Genomic DNA, 11,043 nt, shown 5'->3' on the forward strand with positions numbered 1-11,043 from the left:
GATATTAAGCTTAACCTTTGCCTGGCGTATCCTGCATTGGGCTCCTCCTTCCTGCCTGCCAAACAGCCGTTCCATGACAGATACCTCTGTCCCGCTGTGCCCTGCATACTTAAAACTGTGTCCGGTTTGTCTGCCTGTGCAGCTGGTGGTCTGACTTCAGTGCAATACCACAGAACTGTAATTTCCCCATTGTGGGGTCAATAAAGTATCATCGTCATCAACTCATATTTTAGGAGAGCCATTTGACACTGCACCTTTTGTGTGGGAATTTGACGTGTTCAATAATACAATTCTTGTAGCGTTGGGAGCCATTCTTTTTTTTTCTTTTCATCCAGTCTTCCACAACTTGATCCAAACTTTTTCACATCAAAAGTCACTTGCCTTTGACCAAAGTTTCAAAATTGTGCACATTCACAGTGCTGGCTATCAACACACTCCATTTTTATTATTATCGTAAAGGAGATGCTACATGAAAAAACAGCTAGATAATGTAAAATCAATATGCAACCAAATATATCTTTGACTCTAAAATACACTAAATTTAGAATGGAAATTTTAAAATTCTTTAAGTATAATTTGTCTTCTCTATTAAACTGAAATTATTTAGATATGCTAACCAGTAATCCCCTGCCTCCAGTCATACTAACCTCTCATTGCAGGAGAGTCTAATAAAGGTCAGAACAGGCAGCTGTGAAGATCGGGCTTCTGCTTCGCTGTCATGGTAACAGTTCTTAAATGGCATAACTAAATAACATTTTATTGAACTCTGGTCAAAAACCAATTCATCGTTACTGTTTACAGGTTCTGACAGGTTGATGTCTGAATATTGGAATGAAGGACAGCCTGAACTATAAAAAGCAAAAGCATTTCTCAGGTTGGACCAAAGCAGCAGCTTCCTCTGAGTGAGTCCAGCTACAGGAGAGAAAAGTGGAAACTCCAACACTGCTGCTTCAAGCTGCTGACGCTCCACACACTGAAGGTGAGTCTGAGCAACAACACGACTCACAGGAAGTTTCAGTGAAGGTAGCAGAGGAGGGAGGGGAGCAGGACTGACTGTACTTCCTGTTTGCAGCTTCACTCACAGACTCAATGGCTTCCAGATCAGAGGAGGATCTCTGCTGTCCGGTCTGTCAGGAGGTCTTCAGAGATCCTGTTCTTCTGTCATGTAGCCACAGCTTCTGTAAAGACTGTCTGAGGAGATGGTGGAGAGAGAGGACGACACACGAGTGTCCAGTTTGTAAGAGAAGGTCTTCAAAGGAACCACCTTTAAACCTGGCTTTGAAGAACCTGTGTGAGTCTTTCTTACAGCAGAGAGATCAGAGAGCTTCAGAGGATCTCTGCAGTCTGCACTCTGAGAAACTCAAACTCTTCTGTCTGGACCATCAGCAGCCAGTGTGTGTCGTCTGCAGAGACTCAGAAAAACACAGCGAGCACAGATTCAGACCCATCGATGAAGCTGCACCACAACACAAGAAGGAGCTTCAGGAAACTCTGGAGCCCTTAAAGAAGAAGTTAAAGGTTTGTGAAGAAGTTCAAGTGAAGTTTGATCAAACAGCAGAACACATTAAGGTCCAGGCCCGACACACAGAGAGGCAGATTAAGGAGCAGTTTAAGAAGCTTCACCAGTTTCTAGCAGAGGAAGAGGAGGCCAGGCTGGCTGCACTGAGGGAGGAAGAGGAGCAGAAGAGTGGGATGATGAAGGAGAAGATGGAGGCTCTGAGCAGAGAGATAGCAGCTCTTTCACACACAGTCAGAGCCACAGAGGAGGAGCTGAGAGCTGAAGACGTCTCATTCCTGCACAGCTACAAGGCTGCAGTGGAAAGAGTCCAGCGCTGCCCCCTGCTGGATGATCCACAGCTGCCCTCAGGAGCTCTGATAGACCAGGCCAAACACCTGGGCAACCTGACCTTCAACATCTGGAACACCATGAAGGACATGGTGTCCTACACTCCTCTGATCCTGGACCCAAACACTGCAAATCCACAACTCATCCTGTCTGAAGATCTGACCAGTGTGAGATATGGAGGAGAGAGGAAGAAGCTTCCTGATAATCCAGAGAGGTTTGATTATTACTGCTCTGTCCTGGGCTCTGAGAGCTTTAACTCAGGGACTCACAGCTGGGATGTTGATGTTGGAGACAGTATCACGTGGGGAGTGGGTGTGTTAGCAGAGTCTGACCACAGGAAGGGATGTGTACGGTCTGGCTTATGGAGAATAGGCTTCTATAAAGATAAATATTCAGCACGCTCTTTATCAGGTCCTGAAACTGATCTGTCAGTGCAGAAGAAGCTCCAGAGGATCCGAGTGAATCTGGACTGGAACAGAGGAAAGCTGTCGTTCTCTGATCCTGATACTAACACACACATACACACCTTCACACACACTTTCACTGACAGCATGTTTCCATACATTAATACATGGGGCAAAGTGAATGTGTTGGCGTTGAAGGTGTGACTGAAGCAGATCAGTTCACGATGATCATGTGTTTTATGTTGTTTCTTGTTGGTGAACTGAAGCTGTTAAACTGCAGCTGTCCTCCTGCTGCCTCGTTCTTCCAAACACCAGTCATCCTGTTTGCCCATTTTTAGATTTATACTGGTTATAGGGATAAATCTGTCCAGTGGACCTAGCCACAGGCTACCTTTCTTATGTAGCACAGCCAAAGATTTTGGAAATGCAAATCAAGAAAGTGTAAATCTGTCCATGCAACAAGTCTGGGGGCAAACCTGGCCCCACTTTCTCCCTCATATCTGGTCAGTGTCAGTGTGAGCAGCTGTAAATCCTTCTACAGGAGTACCATAGGATGGCCTCAAGGAGGTTGTTTCTGACAATTACTGTGATGAATTTTTCTTACTGTCTTGTTGATGTATTGAAGAAGCTCCAGGATGTTTGTGCCTTTTCAGATAACGTAAGTAGAATTAATGACAGTTTCTAATGTATGCTTACAAAGTGCAGACTCAGCACAAATCTGAGACAAAGAAAGGGAAAGAGTATAAATACCACGGTTAGAAGAGGAGAGAAGAGAAGATGTAGCGACTGTCTTTGTCCGTGTTGTTCATTTTTCCAGCAACTACTAAGGCACAACCTCCCAGGAGGGCTGGATTTTACTTTTTACTTTTTGTCCTCTGTTTTTGTGTTTGTATATTTCTAAGTACCAGTAACTTTTTGCAACAGAGCTTGCTCATCGCCATGGATCATCTGGACAGTTTGATTTTATTTAGACTCATACTTAATCTCAGCACGGGCTCTTCTCGGTCGGAGGGAGTGATGAGGAAGGCATGATCAACAGGTTCTTTCTTCTTTCTGTTACTCTGTGTGTAACTCAGTCTTCACTATGTTACTGTCTGTGTCTTTATAACTATTTGTGTGCTACTAAGATGTCTAATAAACAGCCTGCATCAGAACCTGCTCAACCCTGTGATTTGTTGGTAACTATGGTTTTAATTGGGTTTTAATTTGCTGTCAAAAAGGAACATGGAGACCCCTAAAATGTATCCTACAACTGACAGCAGCAGTTTGTTGTTGTCTTCTTTTCTCTTTATGACAATAAATGTGTTGTTGAAACATGATTCATGTTTAGCTCCATCTATGAAATGTTGATCTTTTATCTGTGTTTGATTAAAGACTTTCTTCAATAAAGAAATGATGTTTCAGTGTATTAATGTAACTAAATCAGAGCTGGGAGGCTGCAGTATTGTGTCCATGGTTCCCTGAAAGCATCTAAAGGGATCAAAGTGTTACTGAAAATCAAGCTGCTGTAATGACAAGAACTGCAGTGGCTTCAAAAGTATTCATATATTTCACTGGAATTTAATGTGACAGACCAACACAAAGTGGTTACAAATGTGAAGTGGAAAGAAAATTATACATGATTCAAAACATTTTTTACAAATAAAAAACTGAAAAGTGTGGTGTGCAAAAGTATTGAGCCCCCTTTTCTCTGAGTGCAACAGTTGCATTGAGAAGTTTCCTGATGACTGCTAATGACTACAAAGAGTCCACCTGTGTGTAATCTAATCTCAGTACAAATACAGCTGCTCCGTGACGGCCTCAGAGGTTGGTTAAGAGAATATTGGGGAGTAAACAGCATCATGAAGTCCAAAGAACACAGCAGACAGGTCAGGAAGAAGGTTGTGGAGAAGTTTAAAGCAGGCTTAGGCTATAAAAAGATTTCCCAAGCTTTGAACATCTCACAGAGCACTGTTCAATCCATTATCCAGAAATGGGAAGAGTACGGCACAACTGTAAACCTACCAAGACAAGGCCGTCCACCTAAACTTACAGGCCCAACAAGGAGAGCACCGATCAGAGATGCAGCCAAGAGGCCCACGGTGACTCTGGACCAAATGCAGAGATCCACAGCTCAGGTGGGGGAATCTGTCCACAGGACAACTATTAGTGGTGCACTGCACAAATGTGGTCTTTATGGAAGAGTGGAAGAAGAAAGTCATTTTTTTAAAGAAAACCATAAAAAGTCCCGTTTGCAGTTTGCCAGAAGCTGTTGGAGACACAGCAAACATGTGGAACAAGGTACTTTGGTCAGAGGAGACCAAAATGGAACTTTTTGGCCAAAATGCAAAACGCTGTGTGTGGAGGAGAATTAACACTGCACATCACTCTGAACACACCATCCCCACTGTCACATATGGTGGTGGCAGCATCATGCTCTGGGGCTGCTTCTCTTCAGCAGGGACAGGGAAGTTGGTCAGAGTTGATGGGAAGATGGATGGAGCCAAATACAGGACAATCTTGGAGGAAAACCTGTTGGAGTCTGCAAAATACTTGAGACTGGGGCGGAGGTTCACCTTCCAGCAGGAGAACGACCCTAAACATAAAGCAGGGCTACAATGGAATGGTTTCAAACATATTCATGTGTTAGAACGACCCAAAGTCCAGACCTAAACCCAGTCTGCTGTTCACAAACGCTCTCCATCTAATCTGACTGAGCTTGAGCTGTTCTTCAAAGAAGAACGGGCAAAAATTTCAGTCACTAGATGTTCAAAGCTGGTGGAGACATACCCTAAAAGACCTGCAGCTGTAACTGCAGCAAAAGGTGGTTCCACAAAGTATTGACTCAGGGGGGCTCAATACCACACTTTTCAGTTTTCTATTTGTAAAAAATGTTTTGAATCATGTATAATTTTCTTTCCACTTCACAATTGTAACCACTTTGTGTTGGTCTTTGACATTAAATTCCAGTGAAATATATTTATGTTTGTGGTTGTAATGTGACAAAATATGGAAAAGTTCAAGGGGTATGAAAACTTTTGCAAGCCACTGTAGTTGGGCTGAACACCCTCATCTGCAGTTTGTCTCCATCCAGGATCACAGGATCATCAGAATATCCTGAACATGTGTGAAGAGCTAAAAATCCTGCTCCGCTCTCAGCGTAGTGAGATCCAACCTTTGTTAACAGGAAACACTGAGACAGAGACAGGAACCAACTGTGGCCACAAGGTGGCAGCAGCTGACCTGAGATCCTTTATGGGACAGAACTCTTCTCCTCTGAGGCTCCATCAGAGAGACGGCCTTCACTCTGATGGGTCTGAACTCATGTCTGCACTGCCTGCTTGTTAGGCCTGAGAGTGAGAACAAGACCACAGTGGGTCAAATTAAAAATAATGAAATTTTAAAAATCTAATAAGTCCTGGTCCTGAGCTGTTAATTATCAGATAATGTAGAGCAGTCTGATGGAACAGGTCACAAACTGTCTGCGAATCTTTACGTTTTAAACATTTCTTCTCAATGATTCATTGACAGTTGTTCAGTATATATCAACGTACAAAGCAAAACCAGAAACTTCACTTTCAGCTCCCACATCACCTTGATGTCATGTAACCATGGGAAAGTTTGTGTGTGTGTGTGTGTGTGTTTGTCATGCTTGTTGTTTTTAATTGTCTTTTCTTTTTCTATGCCATTGACTGGATGGTTAACTGCGCCCTGTTCCAGGAAGCTGGTTCAACAAACTCTGAGTTTAAAAACAGTCTCTGTGTTGATCAACTCTGAGATCGGCAACTCTTGAGTTTCCCGTTCCAGAACAGCTGATCAGAGTTGGTTCAATCAGCTCTGAGTATGATCACCCTGAGGGCGGAGCCTCCATTTTAATCAGATGGATGGAGGATCGCACGTGTCAGTGTGGAGCCTGACGAGTCACATGATAAAAAGCTGTTATTTAAAAAAAAACTGTTTCTGCTGCAGTTAATGACAGTTCAGTTTATGGCCATTAAATTGTTTTAATAATCATAAAATAGAAATGGAATCTATTGATGGAATAGCACCCTCACTTTATTCATTTTTAATGGAGAATTTTATTATTTCTGCCATTACTGGATAAAAAGGATATTTACAGAAAAACTACTTTAACGTGTTAACTGGCAGTGTCCCGCCCGCAGGCCGTTTGTAGTGCTTTCCGGCTTTGAAGCCTCATAGCGTCACAGTAACGCTGCAGTCCGCCCTCACGATGCTTTTATATGACACACTAGAGCCTCAGATTTGGATTGACACCTCATTTGGCCGATCATGTTATGAAATGGATTTTCCAGAGCCAATAATCAGCAGACAGCATCATGTGACTTTTCTGGACATGCCCCAAATGTTCTCTAATTGTTCCGATTGGTCGACTCTGACCCAAAATCCAAAACCACAGATGTATAGCCAATAAAATTCCTGACACGTGGGTATATGGCGCTATGGGGTGTGTTTTCACATGAATCCAAAAACTCCCTGTGTAGTCAGTGCGTCCTCTGTGCGTGAAACTGAGCCGGAAGTTATTGTGTGCACCGTTGTGCGTAAACAGTATTTACAATAATTTTTCTCACCAAAGGATTGTCAGAATGCATCAAAAACAAACTATATTTATGCAAAGAAGTGACTAAATGACTCACGTGAGTGGATTATTATTTATTAGAGGATTTTGTTGCTGATTCGACCGGTTTTACGTAATCTCACGAATGAACAGCCAAGATGTTTGTTCAGATCATAGTAACCTTATCCACAAAGAACTGGAGAACTTTTTTGCAGGAGGCTGATGGAGAATTAAAAGATTCGTATTGAGGAGGTTTAAGGTAACAGTTAATTGTATTAAATAACACACGAAAACTGGGTTATGATCCGAGCAAACAGCTTCAGAAACTGCAACACTGCTAACAGACAGGCCGTATGATAAAATGAGGTCTAACGTTTGACCGTGCTCATGTGTTGGACCAGTCACAGACTGTACACAGTTGAATGCATCAACAAGATTTAAAAAGTCCGTGGACAGTGGCTTAGTCGGACAACAGACATAAATATTCACATCATCCACAATTAAAACCCGGTCACAGCTCGGCATAATCCCAGCCAGGAATTTGGAAAAGTCAGTTATAAAGTCCTTGCTGTATTTGGGAGCACGATAAATAGCTGCACACAGTACTGGGTTAGACTGACCCAGCTCAAACATACATATTTCAAAGCTGGAGAACTGGACATTCCACAGTGGTTTGCAGCTATATGTTTCCTTAAAAACCACTGCGAGTCCTCTCCTTCTACCTGTTTTTCTTGGTGAGTCAAGAAACAGGCAGCCAGGTGGCAAAAGGTCGGAAAAAGTGCTTAAATTACCAACCTGCAGCCAAGTCTCCATTACAAACAGGAAATCCAGATCATGAGATGTAAAAAATTCCTTTAAAACAAATGTCTTATTTGTTTTAACAGACCAAACCTTGTGGGGGGGCAGGAGACAAGCCGTCTGAGGTGCCGGTGTTGTGCCAAAAAGTGATCGTCTGCCATAAAGTGATTTCCGATGTTTCTATGTGCTTTTATGTCAAATGTCTTTGCTTATATTGGTGAATAGGGTGTAGTCAGTATGATTTATGAAGGTTTATATATATAAAATTAAGAAATGACCTGTTTTTCAAGTCCATTTATGACTCATTATTATCCATTATCATAAATCCAGTCTTCTTTGGTCACTTAAAATATCTTTATAGAGTGTTATGTTATATTTGTTGGGTTTTCTGCTGCCCTCTTGGCCAGATTTCTCTTTAATAAGACATTCTTAAAATAAATTACAGTTTTTACCCTGATAAATAAAGACTATATAAAAGTCACTGCCAAAAACTGATTGCAGCTTCTACCTTAAAACAGAAATGTTGTTTCTCGCTCAAAATGACTTGATATCATTCATGAGAGATATGTTTGACATATTTCCCACAGATTATAGATCAGCAAGTAATTTACAACAGTTTAAATACACGTAATCATTTTCTGGCAATTACCGGAAATCACTTTTTGGCAGACGATCACTTTTTGGCACAACACCGATCCCAGCGGTCTGAGATTACGGTGGTTAGCTCCCCCTCCGCAAAGGCGAAGTGAACGACGGCGAGGAAAAACACTCCCTCATCGAAGCTGATAGCAGGAACCAGCCAGATGTTAGCAGACCCCACAGAGGCCGAGAGACAGAGTAGAAATGTGTTGATCCATGTTTGGCATGAGCGGGCCAGCTCGTCAGAGGGTACGATGCCAGGAAGATTTTCAGCCTAACTAGTCGGCTGCTGCGTTTTCCGTGGCATCGAAGACGCCTCCTCTGGGGCAGTGAAGCCGGTCCACGAAGAAGATAATACGATATATTTGCCAAAAACGGAGTGAGACCACTTTTTTGGTTCATCTGGTCATAACCATTCAAGTTTTTAGCGAGTTTTTGAGATGAGAATTTGGCCATCAGTAGTGTTGAGAGACCAGCTGACCAGATCCATAATTTTATTTCCAGTTCGGGGATGTGTGAAGAGATGCTCTAAGCAACGAAGCAGCAAAAAGCAGGGGTAGATAGGGAAGGCTGGGGAGAAGAGAAAAATGCGTCCGTCTCCACCGAGACTGACTGAGACTGAGGACCTCTCATGCCTATGTGGCATATTGGGCGGCAAAAGATCGCCACAGGGCTCGGTCTTGTGCCCGTGTTTCGGCTTCTTCCAATGGAATATTTGATGTTCTAAGGTCTTGGTAAAATGACCTTCGCCAGGTATTGCGGGGGCGTCCTCGGGGTCTTTTGGCACCCGGGGGCTGCCAGCGCACCACTATCTTTGGGATCCTTGAGTCATCCATGCGAAGGACATGGCCGGCCAGTCGGAGTCTGGCTGTCACTTGGTGTTGGCTCTCACTGCGGTATTGTATCACTTCCTGTTCCTGTTTCGGAGCACAGTGTTTTGCTGTCTGTTAGCTGTTATATCTGTATAACTAGATTTATCTGGATAATAACATATTTTAGTGTAATCTTCACCTACTTTAAATAGCATACTCTTTGCTGAATCACCTGTATTCACATTACTCACTTTATTTGTTTTTAGAAATTCGCTAGCTTAGCTCAGCTAGTAGCTTAGCCCTTAGCCGACTCACTACCAGCATGGCTTCTTCTCCTGTCTCTCCTGCACTTTCCTGCTCTGGGTGTCACATGTTTAGTTACTCCTCGGCCTCCTTTAGCAGTAACGGTACTTGTAATAAATGTAGTCTGTTTGTAGCTCTGGAGGCCAGGCTTTCTGAATTGGAGACTCGGCTCCGCACCCTGGAAAATCCTACATCTAGCCAGGCCCCTGTAGCGGGTGCGGACCATGGTAGCTTAGCCGCCGTTAGCTCCCCCCCAGCAGATCCCGAGCAGCAGGGAAAACAGGCCGGCTGGGTGACGGTGAGGAGGAAGCGTAGTCCTAAGCAGAAGCCCCGGGTACACCACCAACCTATTCACGTCTCTAACCGTTTTTCTCCACTCGGCGACACACCCGCCGAGGAACAAACTCTGGTTATTGGTGACTCTGTTTTGAGAAACGTGAAGCTAGAGACACCGGCGACCATAGTCAAATGTCTTCCAGGGGCCAGAGCAGGCGACATTCATGGAAATTTGAAACTGCTGGCTAAGGCTAATCGTAGATTTGGTAAGATCGTTATTCACGTCGGCAGTAATGACACCCGGTTACGCCAATCGGAGGTCACTAAAATTAATATTGACTCGGTGTGTAACTTTGCAAAAACGATGTCGGACTCTGTAGTTTTCTCTGGGCCCCTCCCCAATCAGACCAGGAGCGACATGTTTAGCCGCATGTTCTCCTTGCATCGCTGGCTGTCTGAGTGGTGTCCAAAAAACGACGTGGGCTTCATAGATAATTGGCAAAGTTTCTGGGGAAAACCTGGTCTTGTTAGGAGAGACGGCATCCATCCCATTTTGGATGGAGCAGCTCTCATTTCTAGAAATCTGGCCAAATTTATTAACCCTCCTAAAAACTGACTACCCAGGGTTGAGACCAGGAAGCAGAGTTGCAGTCTTACACGCCTCTCTGCAGCTTCTCTCCTCCTGCCATCCCCCCAAAACCCCATCCCCATAGAGTCGGTGCCTGCTCCCAGACCACCAAAAACCAAAGCTAAAATCAGCAAAAAACTATTTAAGCATAAAAATTCAAAAACAATAAATAATACAGCTTCATCAACTGCACCAAAGAATAAAACAATTAAATGTGGATTGTTAAACATTAGGTCTCTCTCTTCCAAGTCCCTATTAGTAAATGATTTAATAATTGATCAACGTATTGATTTATTCTGCCTTGCAGAAACCTGGTTACAGCAGGATGAATATGTTAGTTTAAATGAATCAACACCCCCGAGTCACAGTAACTGTCAGAATGCTCGAAGCACAGGTCGAGGAGGAGGATTAGCTGCAATCTTCAATTCCAGCTTATTAATTAATCAGAGACCCAGACAAAGTTTTCATTCTTTTGAAAGCCTGACTCTTAGTCTTGTCCATCCTAATTGGGAAAATCAAAAACCTGTTTTATTTGTTATTATCTATCGTCCACCTGGTCCCTACTCAGAGTTTCTGTCTGATTTCTCAGACTTTTTATCTGATTTAGTGCTCAGTTCAGATAAAATCATTATAGTGGGTGATTTTAACATCCATGTAGATGCTGAGAATGACAGCCTCAACACTGCATTTAATCTATTGTTAGATTCAATTGGCTTCTCTCAAAATGTAAAGGAGCCCACCCACCACTTTAATCATACTCTGGATCTTGTCCTAACATATGG

At 43.2% G+C, this 11,043-nt stretch overlaps 1 protein-coding gene across 1 annotated transcript; it reads left to right on the forward strand.

Moving 5' to 3' along the window:
• Window positions 1–886: 886 nt before the first annotated feature.
• Window positions 887–2,454, forward strand: LOC115777225 (nuclear factor 7, brain-like). The gene is made up of 2 exons (XM_030725060.1): window positions 887–979; window positions 1,073–2,454. Exon 2 carries the CDS (start codon window positions 1,090–1,092, stop codon window positions 2,452–2,454), a length of 1,365 nt encoding a protein of 454 aa, XP_030580920.1. The 5' UTR covers window positions 887–979; window positions 1,073–1,089.
• The last annotated feature ends 8,589 nt before the right edge of the window (window positions 2,455–11,043 follow it).

The sequence above is a fragment of the Archocentrus centrarchus genome, unplaced genomic scaffold, assembly GCF_007364275.1.
Source record: "Archocentrus centrarchus isolate MPI-CPG fArcCen1 unplaced genomic scaffold, fArcCen1 scaffold_45_ctg1, whole genome shotgun sequence".
Taxonomy (NCBI): domain Eukaryota; kingdom Metazoa; phylum Chordata; class Actinopteri; order Cichliformes; family Cichlidae; genus Archocentrus; species Archocentrus centrarchus.